Source organism: Papio anubis, chromosome 13 (assembly GCF_008728515.1).
Source record: "Papio anubis isolate 15944 chromosome 13, Panubis1.0, whole genome shotgun sequence".
Taxonomy (NCBI): domain Eukaryota; kingdom Metazoa; phylum Chordata; class Mammalia; order Primates; family Cercopithecidae; genus Papio; species Papio anubis.
The window spans coordinates 91,382,243-91,404,225 of NC_044988.1; the positions used below are offsets into that span (position 1 = coordinate 91,382,243).

At 54.8% G+C, this 21,983-nt stretch overlaps 1 protein-coding gene across 8 annotated transcripts in view; it reads left to right on the forward strand.

Annotated features, from left to right (window-relative positions):
* DAB2IP (DAB2 interacting protein) overlaps nucleotides 1-21,983 on the forward strand; it is a 216,341-nt gene that overhangs the window by 113,670 nt on the left and 80,688 nt on the right. For all 8 annotated transcript variants that reach the window (XM_021927191.2, XM_021927193.2, XM_021927195.2 and 5 more), the window contains one exon: nucleotides 17,605-17,738. In XM_021927191.2, coding sequence (XP_021782883.2) covers nucleotides 17,605-17,738 — 134 coding nt within the window. The remainder of the gene's footprint in view (nucleotides 1-17,604; nucleotides 17,739-21,983) is intronic.

Genomic DNA, 21,983 nt, shown 5'->3' on the forward strand with positions numbered 1-21,983 from the left:
GGTATGATCACACCTTAAAGTTGTTATAATTTGCAGCTCCAGTTGACAGCTGGGACTGGTATTTTCCCTGTAGTGGTGTCTCTGCTCTGTCTCTCAGGGTAGAAACCACCTTCAGTCAGAGTCAGAGTCAGAGTCAGAGCCAGCCTGGGGAACCTCGAGCTACCTGGGACTCAACTCACAGTCCCACCTGCCCTGTTAGGGTCTGCAGTGTGGAGAGCATGTTCAAGGTGGTCGCTTTGCCCACTTCTCATGGCAACCCTCGAGGGGAGGCACTATTAGTGTGCCCATTTCACAGGTGAGGAAACTGAGGTTCAGAGGTGAAATTCTTTAGCTGGTGTCACTCAGCTGCTGAGTCAGGACTGCCAGACATTTATGTTTTGTGTCCTTTTCTGGGCACGTTGGTCTTTAAGGGGTGTGATTCGAGATTCTCTTCTGGGCTGGGTGCTGGGAGCTGGCGGGGGGACTGGAAAACTCAGAGGTGGGGATCTGGGTTCAAATCCCAGCTCTTCCATGACCCATGTGATCTCAGTAGCCACTCAGCCTCTCCGAGCCTCGTGTTCTTGACAGTAAAATGTGGAATGACAGACTTTGCTTGGACTGTGGACTTGGTGAATGTGGTCGCCCAGGTCTGACCCATGGTGGGTGCTTCATGGATGAAATCCATCATTACCATCTGAATTGGGTTTCCATTTTTGGCTGTAAAACATCAGTAAAGATCTAGGATGGTTGGAGTACAGGCAGAGGACAAGGTGTTTGGGGGAAGGTCAAAGGTGAGCCTGGCCTGGGCCTTGGGGACAGACCCTCACACAGACCCTGTGCAGGGCCAGAAGCACCCGCCTCCCTCCCCTAGCCCGTAGCACACACTTGTTCACTTACAGGCTCCCAAAAGCTACGTCCTCACGTGCTCAGCTGACTTTTGCTCTGTGTAGACCCTCGAGGGAACCCGGGAAACATGGTTTTGCCTCGGGGAGGCAGGGGAGATGCTACAGGATGTACTGGAATAACTGCCACCTTCACTGCCATTTCAAACCCAGATGGTGGGATGTCAGCATTTCTTACAGGGGTGCTTCTTTGGGAGAATCAATGAGTCAGGGTGTATGTAAAGTCTACAAGGCTCATCCTGTCCACCTTCTCCATGGAAACTGAGGCCTGGGAAGGGCTTGTCAGAGGTCACCATGCAGCTGACAGTGGTTCAGGAGCCTGGGTTGTTTACACCCTCACATGCCACGCCTCCTCATTTTGTGAGTCAGCCAAGGACCTGCAGCCACTCTGCAGGACATTGAAGGCTCAGTGCTAGTCCCGCCCATGGCTCTTGGAGACCTTGTGACCCTGGGAGAGCCTCAGTTTCCCCTTTTGTGAAATGTGGGGGATGGACTTTGTAAGGTAGCGTACAGTTTGGGCATAAATAGGTGCTTAAATGTTCTGGTGCAGTAGCTAAGATAATGGGCTCTAGAGAGTTCCCTGACCCAGGTTTCAGGCCCTGCACAGCCTCATACCAGCTTTGTGGCTTGGCCAGGAATGGAACTTTTCTGCCCACCTGTGACAACTCCCTCCCTCCTTTAGGGAGAGTTGGAGGGTAGGGGAGTGACTCTCCAGGACCACACAGTGCTATAAGGCTGGCATGTGCTCTGCAGGTTATAGGGGGCCTTGAATGAGGATGGGAGAAGGGGCCTGGGAGTAGATGACTAGAGAGGCTTCCTGTGCATCTGTGGCCATCAGCTCTCAGATTCCTGAGATTCAAACCCAGATCTGTCTGCTCTGTGCCAGTAGCATCTCCCTGAAGGGAAGGAGGGAAGGGTGGCAGGCAGCATGCTGGGGCGCTGGATCCACATAGACCAATGGTCAGGCTGGGTCTAGGGGCTTTGCATGTGGCCACCCAGCTTCCCCAGGCCCTGGGCTCCTTAGCAGCAACAGTGTGCTGTTCTGTCTCTCCTGCCACTCCATGGCAGAGGAGCTGTGGTTTGATTTGGGAGGCAAAGAACTGATGACTCTTCCTGGTCTCCCCACTAGCTCCTCAGCCTGACCCCTTCCCCAGCCCCAACCTTCCCTGTTGGCGGGCTGGGTCCTTTCTCCCTCTCTCCTTCCTCCCTCCCTCCTTCCTCTGCCCCCACCCCTCCCATCAACCTTGAGGATGGCTGGCAGACCCGGGGTGTGGGAGGTGGCAGAGGCTCTGGGAAACTTGACAGCCAATTGATTCCTCCTCGGGAAGTTGAAAGTGGAGACTCGTGTTTGAAGGTTTAGCTGAAATTAGGTCTCAGGGATATTTTTTGCGAGATGGAGAAGGAGAAGTGTCAGGGAGGGGAAGGCCCAGGGGGCTGGCACAAACTGCAGATAGACTCAATATTGGGTTGATTGCGGATGCTTCTAGGAGCAGGTCTTTGGTTTCTTTCAACAACTCACTTTTATTGGGTGCTTGGTTGTGCACACCCTGTGACAGAACAAGGAGCAGTTATCTCTGGCCAGGAAGGACAGGGAATTCTTAGAGGAGGGACTTTTGGGGCTTGGCTTTGAGGGGTGTATAGGAGTTCATCAGGAACCAAGGGAGAAGAGTATTTCAGTTAGTGAAGTGAATAGAAACAAGCTAATGACCCTGTGTGATTAGAGTGCTGGATGGGTTCAGGGCCTGGAGAGAAGAGTGAGAGACCTTGGTGGGTGAGCTAAAGCCTTTGGACTTTCTCCTGCAGGACACAAGAACCACAGTGGATGATGGCCGTGAGTGGAGGTAGCAGTAGACCTCTGGGCTGTGGACCTCAGGTTTCCCAGCTGCTCACCCCTCTTCCCACTCCTGTAGCCTCCCCGCATCCTTGCCATGTTTCAACTACCTTTCTGTCACACAAACACAAGAAACAGGCATGTGAACACAAACATGCAAGCTAGTGGGTGACCCTCCCGCCTATGTCACCATGGAAAGGCTGTTGGAAATTAACTGGTTCAACCCTTCCCTATACAGAGGAGGGACTGAGAATCATAGAAGGGAGAGTCCTTTCCTGAGGTCACACAGCATGTCTAGGGTAGGGCCTGGAGTTGAGCCCAGGTCTCTGTCCTTCTCCCCCACATCCAGTGGTCCTCACCCCTTACTCCTTCCCGTCCTTTCCTCCCAGCACCTGGACATCAGCCACCCCATCTGAGCTGAGCCCTTCTCCCAGCCCCCATCACATTTCCTGGGGGGAATGGGTGTTCTTTGGTCCAACTGCCTTTGGAGCTCCCGACAGCTCCCTCCTACTCATCTGCACACTGCCCCCTCCTGGCCGCCAGGCCCCAGCCCCAACTGCAGAGGCACCTGAAGTTTGGGCTGGGGGCTGCCTGAAGGAGGAACGCATGACTTAAGGTCCAGGAGGGGGCATTCTCTGCTCCCTGCAGAGTTGGCCTCGCTACCCCCCATTTGTGCCCCTTCCAAGCTACGGAGGCTCCGAGTGGCTGTTGGGGTGGGGAACAGAAAAGCCAGCCAGGCTCACAGATGAGACGATCCAGATCTGTCCCAGGGTATATGGGGAAACTGAGGCCTGCAGAAGAGCGGCTTGCCCAGGATACTTGCTGGGGCTCCCTCCACTGGCCCAGGCTGCTGCGGGTCCATCTCAGATGGTCATTCACTTGGGACATATTTATGTTTGTGGCCCATCAACCAGCGGAGGGATGTCAGCCATGCAGCCCTGGCTGTAACAGGGCGGTAGTGCTGGACTCCTGGGTGGGGTCCCACCATGGACTCCCCAGTTTTCTCCTTGAATTATGAGGAATTTGCTTAGTTCCGCTCTGTGAGTCAGTCTCCTGACCCAGCACCCGGCATGTATTCAGCAGATGGGCGGGGTGGTGGGAGAGCAAACCCTGCCCCCTCCACCCCCTCCACCCTCACCCCCTCCATCCCTGACCTTCATGGAACCTGATTGGTATTAAGCTATTCAAACCCAAAAGGTATTACTGTCATTTTGGTCTGTGTCTGCCTTCCGCGGGGGGCGTCCCCCTTTTCTGCAGAGGGAGTGTTGGAAAGTGGGACTCAGGAGTTGTCCAGGGTGGCCAGGGTGGGGCAGGGATGGTCTTCAGGGCAGGAGTCTAGGGACAGGGGGTCTTGGAGCCTCCTGAGTCCAATACCAGGCCAGACTGAGGCCTGGGACAGAGGTGGGACTGCTGCAGTATTGGTAGGGTTGGGAGGCTGTCTCCCCACCCCATTAATACACAGGAAGGCGGTTTCATTAGCTCCGTTTTACAGTTGAGGAACCCAGGCTCAGGGAGGAGAAGGGCCTGGCCTCAGCAGGTCTACAGCTGGTGGGTGGCAGGGGTGGGAGCCCAGCTCTGGTCTGTGAGTCTTGCCGTGGTGTGAACGAACTTACTTTCTTCTCTCCTTTTGCCTTTCTTTATTCTTTCTTGCGATACATTTGTCATCACTACCAATTATGTGTCAGGGCCTATGCCGGTCACTGAGGACACAAAGAGGATGAAAACGTAGTTGCTACCTGCAGAAATACAGAAGGGTCAGCCGGGACTTGGTGAAGTAATTTCCAGGCAGGTGAAGGGGAAAGGACATTCCAGGCAAAGGCCAGGACATGGGAAACAGCATGGGCAAATGACAGCAGGAAATGAGAGCAGTTTGGGGGCTGAAATGTGAGGAAGTAGCTGGAATGGAAGTGACAAGAGATCCATGGCAGTGAATAGAGCAGATGGGATCTAAGGCCATATTAACAGGAGTATGAGGTCCTCATCAAGGGAGGTGAGGTAGGCCAGAGCAGACATGGAGTGCAGCATACTTGAACAGGCTAGGAGAGTCTGGAGCTCCTTCAGTGGGCAGAGAGCAAGGCTGGGTGGGGATCCAGCATGGGGTTGGGGGGACAAGCAAATTGCTTTTCTTAAGTAGGTTCTCAGGAGCCTGTTCCAACCCCCAAACATCTGTGCTCAGAATGCCCTTGTGCAGGAGTAGAGGGAAGAGCCCATTTCAAGGATCCCTGGAATCTCCTGCCTTACCTTGGCAAGTGGCAGCTTGGCTTGGGCAGTGAGTGGGAAGGATGGAAGTGAAGGGAACAAGCCAGCCTTAGTACCCCCTCCTCTTCCTGCCCTGGGGTCTTCCAAATGCATCCGTAGGCCATCCCTGCAAACTTCATTTCCCCAGCCCTGCACTTAAGCCTGTTGGGCAGCACAGAATCAGATGAACTGGTTCCCATTAAGGTGTAAAGGCCACCACCCCAATTCCTGCCAGGTTCAGTAACTGGCAGGTGGAATGCTTTGTGGGGGCCTTTCTTCCTCTCTTCACACCCACTCAGGGTCCTGGGGGTACAGTGCTGGCCTCTCCCAGGGATAGTCCCCCAGACCCAGGGATGGAGCGGGATTAAAATCTTGGCCACTGCTCCCTTCTGTGGGATGGCTCAGGCAAGTTGCCCCACTCTCTTTCCCTGTCTGTAAATGGGCAGGAACCCCTCCCCACAGGGTGGCTGTGCGGGCTCAGTGCCTGGCACAAGGGAACATTCCCCAGTGTTCACACCTGTTCCCCTTGCTTGTGTGTGGGGTGCCCTTCCACCCCACATTTCCTCCAGAGCCCCAGGTAACTGGGCAGACCCCTCCCCCTTCCATACCCCTCCATCACGGCCCCAAAGCAACATCACCCCTGACTGAACTTCTAGGGCTCAGCCCTGGCAGTAGAAGGTGGAGAGGGGCTGGAGGGGCTCCTCGGGGACCAGAGACCAAGTTGTCAGGTGGTGAGTTCAGATAGAGATGGAGGTGTCTGCGCAGGGCAGTTTCCCGCCAGTTGGGGGCAGCAGAGGGTAGCAAGTGGACTTCTGGGTGGCTCCTCCCAGTGAGTGTTGAACTCCCAGGGGTTTGTGTGTCCAGGGCCACAGGGAGGCAGCCCACTGTGCTAAACAAACTGTAGAGCCCACTGCTGGGGTCTGGGAGCAGCTTAGATCTGGGAGCACCTGTCAGTGGCCGGGCCTGGCATGACTGGCTGTGCCAGCTGGGCCTGGGTTGATCAGAAAGCCAGGGGTTCTGAAAGGGGACCCTGGTCAGGGACACTGGATGGAACAAGATCTGGGGCCGAGACAGCTGTCCACCAAGAGGAAGGGCACAGGGTGAGGTGGACCAGTATGTGATCTGTCAGGCAGGGCTGCTGCACTGGTCACCAGGCTGGGACCGACAGACACCAGTCACTGCCACCCTTTGATGGGTTATAGGCACCTGTTCCACCTACCACTGCTTTGAGAGGAGGTAAGGCAGGCATTGTGGTAGAGGCGTGGTGGTGGTCAGAGCTTGCACTCCAAGTCCCATTGGCCTGAGTTCGAATCCCAGCTCTACCACCTCTGCTATCTTTACGATGGGGGATTTTGAATCCTGTTCTGCACAGTACTCTGGGTCAGGCCCTGTGCTGAGCACTTTCTAAGTATTACCTCATTTAATCCTTACAACCCGAGGCTCAGATAACACAAATCTCACTCTCAGAAGGTGACAAAATCAAGGCAGATGGGGAGTGAAGAGCTAGCTAGGATGGCTCCGCTCACGGGCCTGGATCTTGAAGTTCTCACAGCACCCGGCCCACAGCACGCAGCCCAGTCTTTGCTAGCCAGTGCTGTTTTTCTCTCCATCTTACAGTTGAGGATGTTGAAGCCCAGAGAGGGGAGGTGCATTGTCCTGGGCCACACAGCTTGCAGGGACAGAGCTGAGATTTGGACCCAGGCCTCCCCATCTCTCTGCCTTATCTTGTCCTGCCCCTGCTTTGAGCAGGCCTGGCCCCAGGAGTCAGACACCCCTGGGATAGGAGAGAACTGTTCTCCTCTTGCCATCCTGCTCTGTGGCCCTGCAGGTCCTCCCCTCTCCTGGGAGGTGGTGGGGTGGGCTGCATGTCAGGGGCCAGGCTCAGATGCCTTCATTTCCCCACCTCCTCATGCTACAAAAATGAAACGATCAAGTGGCATTTTGGTGGGATTGCAGACATAATTATATCTGAGTTGTCGGGCGGGAATTGTTTCCAAAGCCAGGAGGCCCTCTGTGGAGGTGGCAGTAGTGACATCTGTTTCCAACACAAGGCTCTGCATCGAGATGAGTAACTTCTCCTGTGGAATTGCTTAAAGAACGTCTAAAATGAGCTGAGCTTGTTACTCCCCTGCTCCAGCACCTTAGATGGCTCCCAGCAGGGTGGGGGATCCAGCTCCCCAGCCTGGCCTTCAAGTCCCCCAGGCTGTCCCAGCTTCCATGCCTTTGTGTGGGCAGGTCCTTCTACCCAGAATTCCTCCCCATTTCTCTGTCTCCAGAGCTCACTAGTGCCATCGAGGGCTGTGTCCAGGCTGCAGAGCACCCCACCTGTCCACACTCCCTCACAGACTCTGTGACTTCATGATCCATCACTTCTGTCTCTCCCACCAGACGGTGGTCACTTTCTCAAGGACAGGGACTGTTTCTGATTTGTCTGAACTCCCAGCACTGGAGCAAGGACTCACCCGTGGCAGATTCATGAGGGGCTTGTGGAATGAAGCTGCACGAGACAGAAAGAGACAGGGAGTAAACGAATTAAATGGAGTAATTGCAGGGCGAGCAGGGAAGGTGAGCAGTGATCTCTCCACTTCTGCCAGCCCCTGCACTGTGTGTCTGAGGTCAGAGTGGCCCCCTGCCATGGGAGGACAGGTCAAGACAAGTGACCCAGGCCACCAGAGGCCAGCAAGGACACCAGCCCTTGCCTTGAAAAGTGCCGGGCGTGGTGGCTCATGCCTGTAATCCCAGCACTTTGGGAGGTTGAGGCAGGTGGATCACCTGAAGTCAGGAGTTCTAGACCAGCATGGTCAACATGGTGAAACCACATCTCTATTAAAAACACAAAAAATTAGCCAAGCGTGGTGACGCATGCCTGTAACCCCAGCTACTATGGAGGCTGAGGCAGGAGAATAGCTTGAACCCGGGAGGCTGGAGGTTGCAGCGAGCCGAGATCACACCAGTGCACTGCAGCCTGGGTGGCAGAGTGAAACTCCGTCCAAAAAAAAAAAAAAAAGTAACTGACCTTTAAAGAAAAAAAGAAACTGACCTTGACTCCACCCCATACTCTATCCCATACCCAAGGGCCTTCTGAGGCCAGGACTCCCAGGTGAACCTTGGCCCGCAGATGGTAAATCACCCAGGAGGAGATATAGCCTATAAAATCCTCTCCCAAAACGGTGCATTTTGTATTCTGTAGTGAAAAGGGCTTTTAAGAGCACTGCTTACTCGGGTGGATTTATGGAGTTTCCCCCGCCCCTCCCTCCCACTAGTGGTTACTGGTCCTCAGGCCTGGAGCTCCCTGGGGTCCTGTTGTTTCCTTGGTAGTTCTTGGTCCAGGGAGAGAAACAAGATAGCACCTCTTTCCTGCCTTGCTGCCCTGGGGCCACCCAGGCCAGCTGGGTGCCTGGAAGTGCAGGGGGATCCTACCCAACTGAAGCTCCCTGTGGCCCAGCGCAAGTCTGTAAGTCCCACCATTAGTGCCCCTTTGTCCCCAGAAGATTCCCCCCCATGTGTTGTCACCTGCAAATGGGTCACCAGGGAGGCACACCCAAGCTGGAAAGAATTTAGAGATCAGCTAGACTAATCCCTGCATTGTACAGCAGGGAAACTGAGTCACAGAGCGGCTTAGGTGCTGGCTCAGCGCCTCAGTCCGAAAATGGGATTACATGAGAGCTTTAGCTCTGGAGCAGCCTGTCTGTGTTGAACCCAGCTCTGCCGCTTCCTGGCTGTGCGGTGCTGTGCAAATTAGTTGCCCTTTCTGAACTTCTGTTCTCCCATCTGCACACTAGGTTGTGAGAATTAAACAAGAGAAGTCATGGGAAGCTCTAATACAGTGCCTGAAGCTTAGTCAGGGCTTACTAAATACATCTGACTAATTCTCAGCAGCATGTTGGAAGAGCCTTTATTAGTATTAATAGCAGAGCTGGGTTTTGACCCCAGAGTTGTAGACTCCAAATGTGGTTTTCTTGCCACTCATGCAGTGCACAGAGCACAGGATAGGGGAGTTTTGCTGGGGAATGAGCACTAAAGTCAGCAAGTGGCCCCGGGAGGACTGGCTAGGACCTCAGTGATAGGGCGTGGGGGCAGGCGGAGAAAGTATAGACCCTGCTGCAGGGGTGTAACCGCCTGGTGGAATTGGCTTCCTTGCAGCCACGTGGCCCTGGGTGTCCAACTCCCCACCCCATCCCACGGCCAGGGCTGACTGAGAGCTTAAAGAGGTGATGAGGTGTTTGTAGCCATCCAGACCTCTGGGACAGGCTTATTATGCTAAGGCAGGTGCCAGCTGGAGGATTTATGGGACAATGAGTCACTCCCTGGCTGCTCTGGGTTGTCACATCCCAAGCTGAGATCTTGGGAATGTGTAACTGGTTTCTGTTCACTGATGCCTGCCCAATCCTGGGCACTGGCAGATACCAGGAGGGCCCTGCCGACATCCTCAGCTCCCCTCCCAACTTCACCTTCACCCTCTTCAAATCTGGGCTCCCCTCTTTTTCCTCCACTAGACTCTCAGTGTTCCTTAGGGTTCCCCTTTACTTGGGTGTCCTCTGCACTGGGGAGGGGATTATAAGCCCAGGCTCAGGTAGTGGTGTGTAACTGGGAGGCTGGAGGGACCTGTGATAACTCTAGGGGCCTCCCTGGACAGCCAGACTCCCCACTGTCCTACCTCTACACCTCTGCTTATGCTGTGAGTCTGCCTAGAATGCCTGTATGTGGCTATCCTGTCCCAGCTAATCTCCGCAAGCCCACCTGCTGTCCCACCTTCAGTGTTTCCAAAATGCTGTCAAAAGCTGCCTCCTCTAGCAAGTCTGTCCTGATTGCTTCCAAGTGAAATCCTTTCAAAAAGCCCCGCAGAGCACTTTTTCTGTTTCCTTTTATGTCATTAAATATTTGTGAATTCATTCAGGAAATATTGAGAGAATAGCTGCCAGGTGTCCAGCACTGGAGACCCAGGTTGCCATGGCCCCTGCTCTGGAGGCTTTACAGTCCAGTATGGGTGGGGAGGCACTACATAAACACACTTATAATTACAACTGTGGTAAGTCTACAGGGAGACCTGGCCTAGGGTGGGGACATCGGGGGACGCCTCTAAGGGAAAGACTGAGGAGGTACCTTAAGGGTGTGGAGGGTCTTCCTTCCCAGGCAGGAGGAACAGCCCAGGCCCTTCTGGCTAATGGCTGGGCTGGTCTCTGGTGGTCAAAGGAAGTGATAAATGAAAGTGATCGTGACAGCAATGCCAGGAGTTCGTATTTATTGTATGCAGGGAAATGGGTTAAGTTTCTTCCATGCATGATCTCATTGCATCTCCACAACCACTTTGTCCTCATTTTACAGAAGAGGACACAGGCATAGAAGGTTAAGTCATGAGCCCAAAGCCCTGTAGCCATTAAGTGGTGGAATCCCCTGCTCTCACCCTCTTCCAGGGGAAGTATGAAAATTATTTACATTTTACCTGGGGATTCCTAGAGATTGAATTACCCTTAGGACCTAAAGAGGTGTGTCAAACGGTGGAATTTTAGCTGTGCTAATGGGCAGAAGGAGAAATGTTTAGGGCAGGGACCTTCAGCTCTTGCCAGGGAACAGAACTGCAAAAGCCACATGTTCAGGGAGCTGTAAAGACAAGCTTTCTGAGTGTGAGAGGAGCAAACAAGTTGTCCTCAAAGACTGCCAGAAAGTGAAGCCCTGCGAGAAAAGCCGAGGGGGTTATCTTGGAAGCCGTTAAGAGCTGTTTTCTTGCCTTGGTCCTGAGATCTGGGCTCCCAACTCTGGAGCTTCCTGGGCCACTTGCCCTTCCTTTCCTGGTTGTGAATTTGAGCACATGTGGGCCAGTGTGTTTAGTTTGTGTCTGCACAATTCTGCGGGTGCCTGATGAAAGCTGAGTACATGTGTATATTTATGGGCTTGTTTCAGTGTATGTGTATTTTGGCTTGTATGTTTCATGGCTGTGTATGTGTGTATTCGTGTGTGTGCTGATCAATGTGTTTGTGTTTGTGTGTGTCTGTATGTGTAGTGGTACCGGGGTACTTGTATGCTTACACATGCATTTCTTTGTGGGATGCCTTTCTTGTGTGTATTTGTATGCATGCCTGCCCTAGCACTTGTGTATGTTTCTGGCCCTGTATATTTCTCTAAATGAACATGTTTAAGTGTGTTTTTCCAGGCAGTATTTTAACACAACAGTGACCCTGGAGTGTCAGGGTCCAGCCCCTTCCTGGGGCTTCCCCGAAGGCTCTCAGGGCCTATGAATTGGTTTTCTTTGTATGACTTAAGTAGTCTGGCTACCTTCTCCAGGCGGAATATGTGGCGATCTCACTGGTATGAGATTGTGGAGGATTCTGTGGGCATAGGGTGGCCTGTGAGTAGGTGGCCACCAGGAAGGCACTAACCTAATCCCAGTTTAAGATGCCTCCCATCTTTTGCCTGTCACGGTGTCTGACATTCCACCATTAGTGAGTCATTCTCCAGCTGGGACCCTCTTTGATGGTGCATACCCTTGAGGGGAGGAGGCCAGAGAAGCTGGGCAGCCTGCCGAGGGTAGAGACCCGGGAACAGGGAAGGGGAGGGCAGGAGGAATGGCACATCTGAAGGATTCGGGCAAAGCCAGAGAATTCCCTGATGCCGTTGGTGCCAAGCCTGGGGCGGGCCAGGCAGCCTGGCCCTGGCAGCTGCTCTGACTTTATAGGATCATCAAATATCAGCACTGGAAAGGAGCTTGGTGATCACCCAGTCCAGCCCCTCGTGTTGCAGATGGGAAGACTGTGGCCCAGAAAGAGGAAGTGAGGGCAGCCTGTGAGGTTCTTGAAGCGTGGATGCTGAAGATACAAAGAGCACTGGGCAAGGAGCAGGGGAACCAGGTTCTAATGGCCCTGACTGGTGATGCTGGGCAGGTCCCACTGCCCTCTGGGCCTCAGATTTCTCCTCATTATCACCAGCCTGGCTGCCCTCTGTGGGCCCTCCTGGCTCTCACCCTGTGACTCTGGAAGCAGGACCCCCACCACCCCAGCCCTTTTCTAGTGCCCCCACCAGCCTGCTGCAGTGTCGGGTCAGCCCGCCAGCCCGTGCGCTCAGCATTTCTCCCCTCCTGGAGCTGAGAGAGGTGGCAGGATCTGGATGGGATCTTCTCCCCTTCCTGTTTATTTAGATGTGCTTTTGGCATTCGGGCAAAGCCCCAGAAAGATACTGAGAGACATGCCTGTCAAAATAGTCTCCCTTCTCCAAGGCTCTCTCTTTGGGGATGGGCCTTAGAAACAGCTATGGGAGGAGCCGGGCCTGGGCTCCCGGGTGTCTAGGTGACGGCGCTGAAATGCAGATCCCTGGTTCCCTAGGGACTGCCTCCTCGGCTGGGAGTGAGGCACAGACAAGGACAGCACTGGGCAAAGTTCTCCTCCCTGGGGGTGGTGAGCCTCCAGGTATTCACTGGGAGCCCCTGTGTGACAGCTCTGCACTCAGGGAGTGAGCGGGCCTCCCTTTCTTCCCTCCCACCTTGGCTTTGGTCCCTGAGGCCTAGTACAGTGCCTGGGGCTGAGTGTGGGGAGGATGATCAGAGCTGTCCATTCTGTTTCCCTATATGGAGGAGTCCCCACGCTGCCCATCCCAGGGGCCAGAACTCTCTTGGTTATAGTCCCAGCTCTGCCACTTTCAGCAGGTGACTTAACTTCTCTGAGCTTCCATTTCCCCACCTGGAAATCCAAAACATCCTGAATTCTGAAGCCCTTATTCTCCCAGGGATTCCTGATAAGAGGCGTTGGGAGCTCCTAGGCGTCCTCTCCTAGGGTGGGAGTGACTCGTCAGAACAGAAGCTTGATTGCTGGTAATATATCATCATCATCACGTGGAATTCATTGAAATGAGTAAATGAAGAAATCACGTATCTTGAATTCTGAAAGGGCTTTGAAAAAGTCGTTCAGGACCTTCTGGAGAAGGAACAGGGTTGTGGGCCAGATGTCAGGATGGTGGTGAAGTGGCAGGAACTGGGGTAGGAGAGTGGCTTAAGAAGTTGGGTCCTTCTAGCCAGAGACCCCCAGGCCTCTGACCCCCACTCAAACTGCCCTGTGCTTTGGTCATATGATGATATGATGGAAGCCTAGGGCCTAAAGGATCAGCTGGCATAGGAAGGATGTCCAGATGGGCAGTGGGCCATCCACAGAGAGGGGTGAGGGCTACATAGCTATCCACGCCCAGCCATCAGGGAATGAGCTGGGGAGGTGGCACCAGGCAGCAGCCTTGTGCAAAAGCCCTGAGGCCTTAGTTGACCTCAGCGCCATGGCACAGCTGCCTGACAAGTAGACGGGGACATGGGCTGCCTTAATAGAGGCAGAGTGCCGCATCTGGGGAGGGAGCCTCAGGTCCCCGCGGACTGTGTAGGCTGCTTGCTGAGCTTTAGACATCAGTCTTTGCTCTAGTGAATGAAAGCTGAGGCCTTCACCTGAGCAGCCCTGCCCGCCCGTGCACTTTGGACATCGGGAGTCTCTGTGAGGTTGCTTTAGGAAAACAAAAAAAAGTTATTGTTTAAAAGAGTTCAAAACTACCAAACTGGATGACATTCTGTGGCTCCAGAATCATTTTGCAAGCATGTTCATTCATGTCTCCATCCCCCCTGCTGGACAGCCCGCAGGCTCCTGTCTGGAAAGCCCAGACAGACTCCCACCCTTGGTGGTCATTTACCCATTGGGGCAAAAAGAGGTGGTGGTGCTCAGCCAACATCAGTATTGGTTGCAATAAACCTACTACTGTGTGTAGTTGCTTAATAGTTACTGTCTTTCTGGCGACATCGTACTTCATTTCATCCTTCCCAGGGTCCCATAAAGTAGGTATCATCATCAGTTGATTTTACACATAGGGACACTAAGGCTCAGAGAGGGCCAGTAATCGGCCCACAGCTTGTCTGAATGAAGATTTGAGGCCAAGCGATGTGAGAGGGCTAGAGCTGTCCAGTGAGAATGGTCAGCAAGGATGGGCTCCTGTGGTCCAGGGCCATCTGCAGGAGAAGTGGGATACAGCCAGGCCTTAGGGGGTGTGGCTAGGGGGTCAGAGTCTGTCAGTGGGCAAGGGAGTGATCATGGGGACCACCTATAATCCTTGCAGATGAGCTAGGCTCAATACATGTCACTACAAATGGAGTGTTTTAACAGTCCTGTACATGTATATGAGAATTCCACGTAGCTTTTGTTGAGCACTTACTGTCTGCTACACTCTGAGCCTACAGCTTTATCAGTTTTTTTTTTTTTTTTTTTTCCCGAGATGGAATCTTGTTTTGTCACCCAGGCTGAAGTGCAGTGATGCAGTCTTGGCTCACTACAACCTCCACCTCCCAGGTTCACGCGATTCTTCTGCCTCAGCCTCCCGAGTAGCTGGGATACATGCTTGTGCCACCACACCTGGCAAATTTTTGTATTTTTAGTAGAGATGGGGTTTTGCCATTTTGGCCAGGCTGGTCTTGAACTCCTGACCTCAGGTGATCTACCTGCCTCTGCCTCCCAAAGTGCTGGGATTACAGGCGTGAGCCACTGTGCCTGGCAGCTTTATCAGCTTTTATCTGCCAGTTTAATCCTCACTGCAGCCCCCCATCCATTTCTCAGAGAGGCAAGGGGCCTTAACTGTCTTCTTTTGCAGTGAGGGGTGTGTGGAGCTGGGTTTGACTTGGTTCTTAGCCACTGGGCTGTCAGCGGGCTCCACTGCGGTCCCGGAAAGTGGGTATCAAGAACCCTGTTTGACTGAATGATTTGCCAACTGCCCCTCAATTAAAGGTTGTCTTGAGTCTAGAATAAGAGTTTCTGACCTGAAGACCAGTCAACCCCTCTTCCCAAGTTCGGGGCTGTAGCTGCCTCCAGAAATCAAGTCCCAGGAGCTGCCTCTGAAGGGACAGCAGAAAAGGTTTGCCTCCCTTCATCTGGCGATGAGGGAGAGGACGCCCTTGGCCCTCCACCCCCATGAAGGAGAGCAACAAGCTGTCTGGCTGGGCAGAGCAGAGGACTGGAGTCCGTGGTCCTTGATTAACCTTGCTTTGTGACCTTGGGGAAGTCCCTTCCCTACTCTGGTCCTCAGTCACCCTGCAATGCAGCCTTTGCATCTGAGTCCCCTTTTGGTAGTGGCTTTCCAAGATGATGAGTATTTGTTAAGCCTGTCATATGCAGGGTCCTGAGCTGAGTTATCTGAGGGACACAGGTCTCTAGGTGGATGTGTGATATGATGGGTGGGTGGGTCAATGGGAACACTCTCTGTTCCCTGGAAGAATCTCTTTTCTCATGATCTGAGCTCCCTGACCTCTTGAATATCCATACACTGCTCACTCCATAATGTTCATGGCTATCTTTGCTACTGTGTCTAGCACATAATGGCTCTCATTAAGGTGAAAGAGTGAATATGACAGGGTATTAGGAGTCCCCAAGGTCATTGTCAGTTTGGGTGGGGGAGGTACCATTCTGAGTAGGCTTTAAGGAGGAGGCTGCTTGTCAGAGGAACATTAAGTAGAGTCACAGGGGGTGGAGTGGGGAAGAGGAAGTAGCACATGTGCATCAAACCTGCTAGAGGGGGGAAAACTTTTTTTTTTAAACTCAGAAATAGGATAAAGCCATCAATATTGCTCTAGAATGAGCTACATAAATTGTGAAACATGCTTCTTTGTTCTTCGTACCTCAAGATTGCAAAAACTATGAAATTTTCATCAGTGTAGAAAATAAAAACCAAGAAAAAGTACAAGCCCATTGGTATACCTTGCTTGACCACAACCCCTGGGAGAAGAGAACCCATCCAAATTAACCAGGTGCAGCCCCCTCCCCTATACCTGGCAAGAGGTGGAGGTTGGGAGAGCTCAGAGCTCACGCAGAGGTGCAGGCCTCTGCCTCCATGCCGTGTGTCCCAGAGAGCCTAGTGCTCCCCTGACCTGCCACCATTTGCGGTCCCTCTGCATTAAGCCTTGCCTTGTCTATGGGTCACGCCTCTGGAGAAGGATCCCTCCTGCAGCCCCTAATACCTAAGAGATATTTGTGGCAGCTGATTAGAATACCCTGATCGATAATTCCAGGCTGCAGAGGTGAGGGGCATTTGGACTCCACTGCCTGGGATGGCCTTCTGGTGAGGTAGTATTTCAGCTGGGCCTTTAAGGACATGCAGAATCCCAACAGGTGGCCACAGGGGTAGTTCTCCTGTGGATACGAAAGGCTGAGGAAGAAGGAAAAGGCAGAAGGAGAAAGATAGGAAAAGGGAAATCTTGAAAGCTCTCGAATTAGCCAGGCCCGGAAGCCGGGTGTCCTTGGATGAGTCATTTTACCTGTCTGAGCAAGCCTTTTCATTTGCAGAGAATGTTTTTCTGTCATTTTCTGTCCGTGCGGGTGACATGAGATGACTTGTACAGCACATGTTTGACCTTCTTATGTTGAAGATGGACAGATGCAGCCCAGGGCCTGTGGCAAACATCCACTGCACCTCTTGGACACAGAGAGGGCTGCCAAACTGACACTTTATTTTGGGATGGATGGAATGTGGTATTTGGATTATATACATTAACCTCAAATTAAATTAATATCCCACTTGCAACCTGGAGTTGAGACTGAGGTGGGTGGCCCCCAGAAACCCCCTCCTTAGAGGGCTCCCTCTCCTCCAGTTTTCCTCTCCCTCAAGCTTCCTGTAGGTTCCAAGCCTGGCAGGACCCAGGCTGTGTCCCCTGGGGCCCCCACATCTCTCCCCTCACCTGTAAAGGGAAGATTGGTTCGACCTGTGTGTATTGAACGCCTGTCTACTCTGTCTCTTCCATCAGACCAGGAGCTCTTGGGATGGGGGAGGTGGGGGATTAAGCTCTGTTCTCAGTCAGTGCCACCTGGTAGGTGGATAAATGGCCTGAATAAGGTTCCCCAAATCTTGAAGCTTTTAATGGGGATACTCAGCAAACCCTTCAGCTCATCGGGCCCCTCCCTGAGCTGGGCGCTAAGGATCCTTTCCCCAAGATGGTTGTCCTTGCTGGGGTACATACAACGTTCCGGGCAGGGGCCCCACACTGACATCAAGCAACTGCCGCTCTGGGAGGGAATGTCGCCCGGGATCGGGGTCTAGGTGGCCAGGGCACTGCCAGGCGCAGGCCAGCCGGCGCCTCAGCCGACCACGCGCCCGCTCTCATCGGTACCACTGGGGGCTGAGAGCAGCGACCTCGCAGCGGAGGAAGGTGCTTTGTCAATCCCCGACGGGGTAGGGGGCGTGGATTCCTCCTGGTGGGTGGTGGGGGGTGTGACCTCGCTCAGGGAGGACGAGCTTGGAGGCGGCGGGGAGGTGAGTGGGGCGGCCGGCCCTGGCGTTCCCCGAGGGTCTCCGCCCCTCCGCAGCCCCGCCCCCTCGTCCCGGTACTCCCCCTCGCCGGGACGCCCGGGGGGCTCGGGCAGCCTCGGCAGCGGTCGGCGCGGCTCGGCTCGGCGTCGCCATGTCAATCCCCGCCGGGGTAGGGGGCGTGGATGCCGACGTGGTGGGTGGTGGGGGGTGTGCCGTCGCTCAGCGAGGAGGGGCCCGGACGCCGGGCGGGCGGCGCGGGCCGCGAGCTGCTGGGGCCGAGCCCGAGCCCGGCCCGCCCTCGGCCGCGCGGCCGCCCAGCAAGGGTGCGGGTCCCGCGCGGGTCCCGGCCCGCAGCCGCCGCGCTAACCCCGCCTCCCCTTCCCCTTCTTGTCGCCCCGTGCGCAGGGCTTCCTCAGCCGCCGCCTCAAGGGCTCCATCAAGCGCACCAAGAGCCAGCCCAAGCTGGACCGCAACCACAGCTTCCGCCACATCCTGCCGGGGTTCCGGAGCGCCGCCGCCGCCGCCGCGGACAATGAGAGGTGAGCCCGCCGCCGCCGCCGGGTCCCCCCGCGCCGCCGCCCCGGGCTGCGCCCCTGAGGGCGCGGGGACAAAGCGCGAGCCCGGCCCGGGACGAGCCACATGGGGGAGGGGACCCCACGCCGCCTGCCGGGAACTTGTGGGGCCACCTGGGCCGGACTGGGGGGCCCGAGGGGAGGACCCTGCGCCTCCCTCCGGGGTGAGGAGTGGAGAGCAGAGGGTGCCCGCGGCGGCCCCCGGCGAGGCCGGGCGCGAAGTGCCCTCGCGGGGAAGTCCTGCCTCGCTTGTCCGAGGTGGGCATTGTTTCCCGGGCCGTGCGGTGCCCGAACCGGGGACGGAAGTGGCGCCTCCGCCCCCAGGACCCATCCCCCTGCCTCAGGAGCCTCTGGGTATCAGATACAAAAGGCATTTTCGGCCAGGTTTGGCCGAGACCGGGGGCTGCTCGTGGTGAGGGGAAGGGTGAACATCTGGAGGGGAGGAGCAGGGGGCTGGGCCACTTAGGGGGCACATCTGCTCTAAGTAGGGCGCGTGCTCCGTCCGCTGGGGGCCGGGGCTAGCAGAGCGGGCAGTGCCCAGGCCCTGAGCTGGGGGCACAGCCTGAGGCTGGGGAGCCAGGGCCGCCTCCTCTCCAGCCTAGGCAGCTTCTTCCCTCCTTTCCTCACCTCTCCACTCTCAGGGGTGTCTCCTGCTTTCTGTTTCCTTCTCCTGGGCCAGCCGGGAGCAGGTGTGGAAATTCCGCGGGGAGGTGGCTGGTGGGGCAGAAGGGGAGAGGGAGGAGGAGGAGGTGGTTCAACCTGCCGGGGAGACGCTGGCAATGGAGCGGGCTTCAGCTCGCAAGGGCAAGCCATCCTGTCCTCCAGGGGGCACTGGGCGGACACAGCCTCTCAGGGCCCAGGTCCTTCTCGAGCGGTGCCAGCCACAGGCACCTTTCCACTTAGGCACAGGCATGGTGATGGATTCCGGTGCCAGTTAGAACGTGTCCCTGCCCAGCCTGTGGAGGTGAAAGTACGGGCAGGCACCGAGGAGTCTTTTCAGCATTTAGCCCGAACATCTCAGACCAGTGGCATCTGCCTTCGTAGGGCTGTATCCGTCTTGGCACTCCCTGTAGGGGAGGCATAGGTAGCATGAAAATATCTCTCCCCTCCTCCTTGGTTCTAGCAGGCAGAGGAGTACAAGTTATAGCCCAACTCCTGCCCAAGGTTGAGTGACTGTTTAACTGACCCCTAGCATCTTCCTGGAGAGTAACACTCCCACCTCCCAGTAGAATGGCTAGACCTTTAATTTCCATCGGCCCAGAGCAGCGCTCTCCAGTGCATCCTCACCACTGCCTGCAGCTGATTTCCTACCCCAGCTGCCAAGCCCAGCCTGAGGCGGGACCCTCAGCCTTTCTCTGATGGCTCTGGTGCCCCAGGGGACCAGGCGTGCCCTGGCAGGAAGATGCAGCCAGGCCAGAGCTCAACGCTGGGTGCAGTCACTGCGTCTTTGAAAATCTCGCTTCCCATCTTTGTTATTGTCTGGGCGGCAGGCCACCCGGTTTGCTGCCTTCCTCCCTGCGCCCGGCCCCTGCCTTCGGCTCTCTTCCCCAGGAACATGCCCTTCTCCGCGCTTTCCTTGGCGGGGGTCAGGACCCTCTGCACCCGCATGCGGGGGCTTGTGTACGTACCCCCTTTTGTGTGCATGTGGTGGTTGTCCGGGGAACAGGAGAGACAGCAGGCATTCCGGCCTCAGAGTGTCTGCTCTCCCGGGAGCAGGCGGCATGCATGTCATGTTTACCTCCTTACAGCGGGAAGCCTGTACCCCGCCAAGTGCTGGCTGGCCACCCTAGCCAGAGGTCAGGGCATGGTCGAGACGACCTCCTGCAGGTCCTGCCCTGCTTGGCCTCAGGTCAGCCTTGCCACATGCTGAAGGGGCGCAGAGTGGGGGTTGGGAGTGAAACTACAAGCCTGTTTCTGGAAACGGTAGGAAACAGTAGCGGTTGGAGCAGAATGTCACTGGCAGCGGTGTGGAATTGTCTTTTTAATTTTCTATAAACAAAATCTGGCTTGGTGGCTTCTCTGGCACAGGAAGGGAGCCTAGATTTCCCATGGACAGTCAGAAAGACTGGGTTTGAAATCCCTCTACCCAGCCTTGGAGCTGAAATAGGCTTTCCCAGGACTGGGGTCTCCTGATTTGCTGCTTTGCTTAGGAATAGATTCGTCGGCTGCTGCTGGGATGGATGGGCAGAAATTTCTCTGGGGCTGTCCCTGGAGTCATCCTATTTGGAGTTCAGTGAGTAAAAACAACTATGGTGACCCCGCCCGCCCCTCCAGCTCATGGCCAAACCTGGATGAGTGGAGCGGTACCTCTCCCTGCTCTGATGTGGTGTGGTTGTGCTGTTGAAGGCTGGGAGGGCAGGACAGGCTGCCTCTGGCTTGGCTTAGCAGCGAGGAAGGGTTGTGTCCTGGCTCCATGGGACCCCCACTGGCTGCCATGCCTCTGGTTGGGGAGAGGGTAAGTGCCAAGACGCTAGCCTCAGTGAATGGGTGGGGACAGGAGTGGGAGGGAGGGTGCGGGTTTCTAGGTGGTCAAGCCGGAGCCCTGGTCCCCATGGCCTTCCCATGTAGATGAGTGGCACGGGGCACTCTGGGGTGGCCACTTGAGTTCTGACTTTGGATGAATCTGGTTTATATGGCTGCTGAAGAGGCTTTGTTGAATGCTGTCTGTGTGCTCCGAAAGCTGCTGTGTTGGGGAGGTGGTTTTTTTGCGCTGGAATTCTCTCATCTGGAGGTTGGAAACCAGTTGGTTCTGTGCTGGGGTTTTTTTGGCTCCCTGGAAAGGGAGTTGGTTTCAGGGGTGGGGATGCCAAACCTGGGTGGTTGGGATTAAGGGTTGCTATCTGGTTGTGAGGCTGGGGTCAGGCCAGGCAGGGCTTGGTGGGCACAACTGGGCTCTGGGGGCTGGGGGCTGTAGGACAAGCTTAAGCCTTCGGACTTACTCTTCTGAAACAGCCTCAGGGGTGGTTGCCAGCTGGTCTCCACAGTCTCTGGGTCCCTCAGACACTCATTTCTTCTTCAGAGGCTTTGGCAATAAGCACCAAGGACAGGTGATCATTTCTCCTGGATAACAGAAATACATGCTGCTTGGAGCGCTTTCCAGGTGAAAGGTGCGCTGGCAAAAGCATCTTCATTTTGCAGACTGGAAATGCTGCCGCTTCATTTACGGGGCTGTTTTAATGTTGGTAAAAGTGATATAGAGGATGTGGTTCTGCCAGCCCAGAGGATAATTTCCAAGTCATTCATTTATTTATTAATGTTACTGAGGATCTAGGAGGGTCAGCTGGCAATATTATGCTTTCCTCATTCCTTGTCTTTCCTGATGCTGTTTCTGGGTGACTCTAGCCCTCCACACCTGCTGGGAATGTGTCTCCTTTGGCATGCTACCTGTCTAAACTTACACAGTAGTTACTCTAAATCATCTGTACCCCCATCAAACTCTTCCCAGTCATCCTGGTGCAGGGCTTAGCTCATAAACGCAGGCAGCTTTGGTGCAGGAAGGCAAGGCTGCTATGTGTGGAGTTAGGGATCGATTCCCCCTTCCAGAGTATGTGTGTGATGGCTGGCGTTCCTACACCTGAAAGTTGCTAATGGTGGAATTCCAAATGATATGGGACTAGGGAGGGAGATACAGTACTTGGGTGTTGGGGATGGCAGCTTCCAGGGACCCTCACCTGGACCTGAGTAGGCAGGAATCAATTCTGCCCCTTGTGGTGAGACAGTCCCTGGAGGAGGGAGCGTGAAGAAGGTTGATGAGAAACAGGGGAAATGGAAGTTAGGGTCTATTTTCCTGCTTTGGTTGCTGACAGTAGGTGCAGGCAGGGCTGGGCATCCATGTCTGGTGTTTCTTGCCCTTGTTCCCTCCCCTACTATAGACAGGGAGGGCCTGGTCCTTTTTCTGGGGACTAGTCTGTCTAATGTGGTGATGTCAAGATGATAGTGCAGTTTAGACAATTTCCAGGAGTAATGGGATGCATGTGATCTTTGGATTTGAAGCCAGGCATTCCTGGGGCAAGTCACGTAACCTTTCGAAGCCTCAGTTTGCTCATCTGCAGAATGGGCATGATGATAATCATGTCGTTGAAGACATTAACATTAATACATTTAGCATACTTTTCATAGAAATTGTCCGGTTCAGTGCTGTTTCCCTAGCATTTAACACTGGGTCTTGCACATTTCTTAAATGTTTCTAAAATTTAATTAATGCGTGAAAGA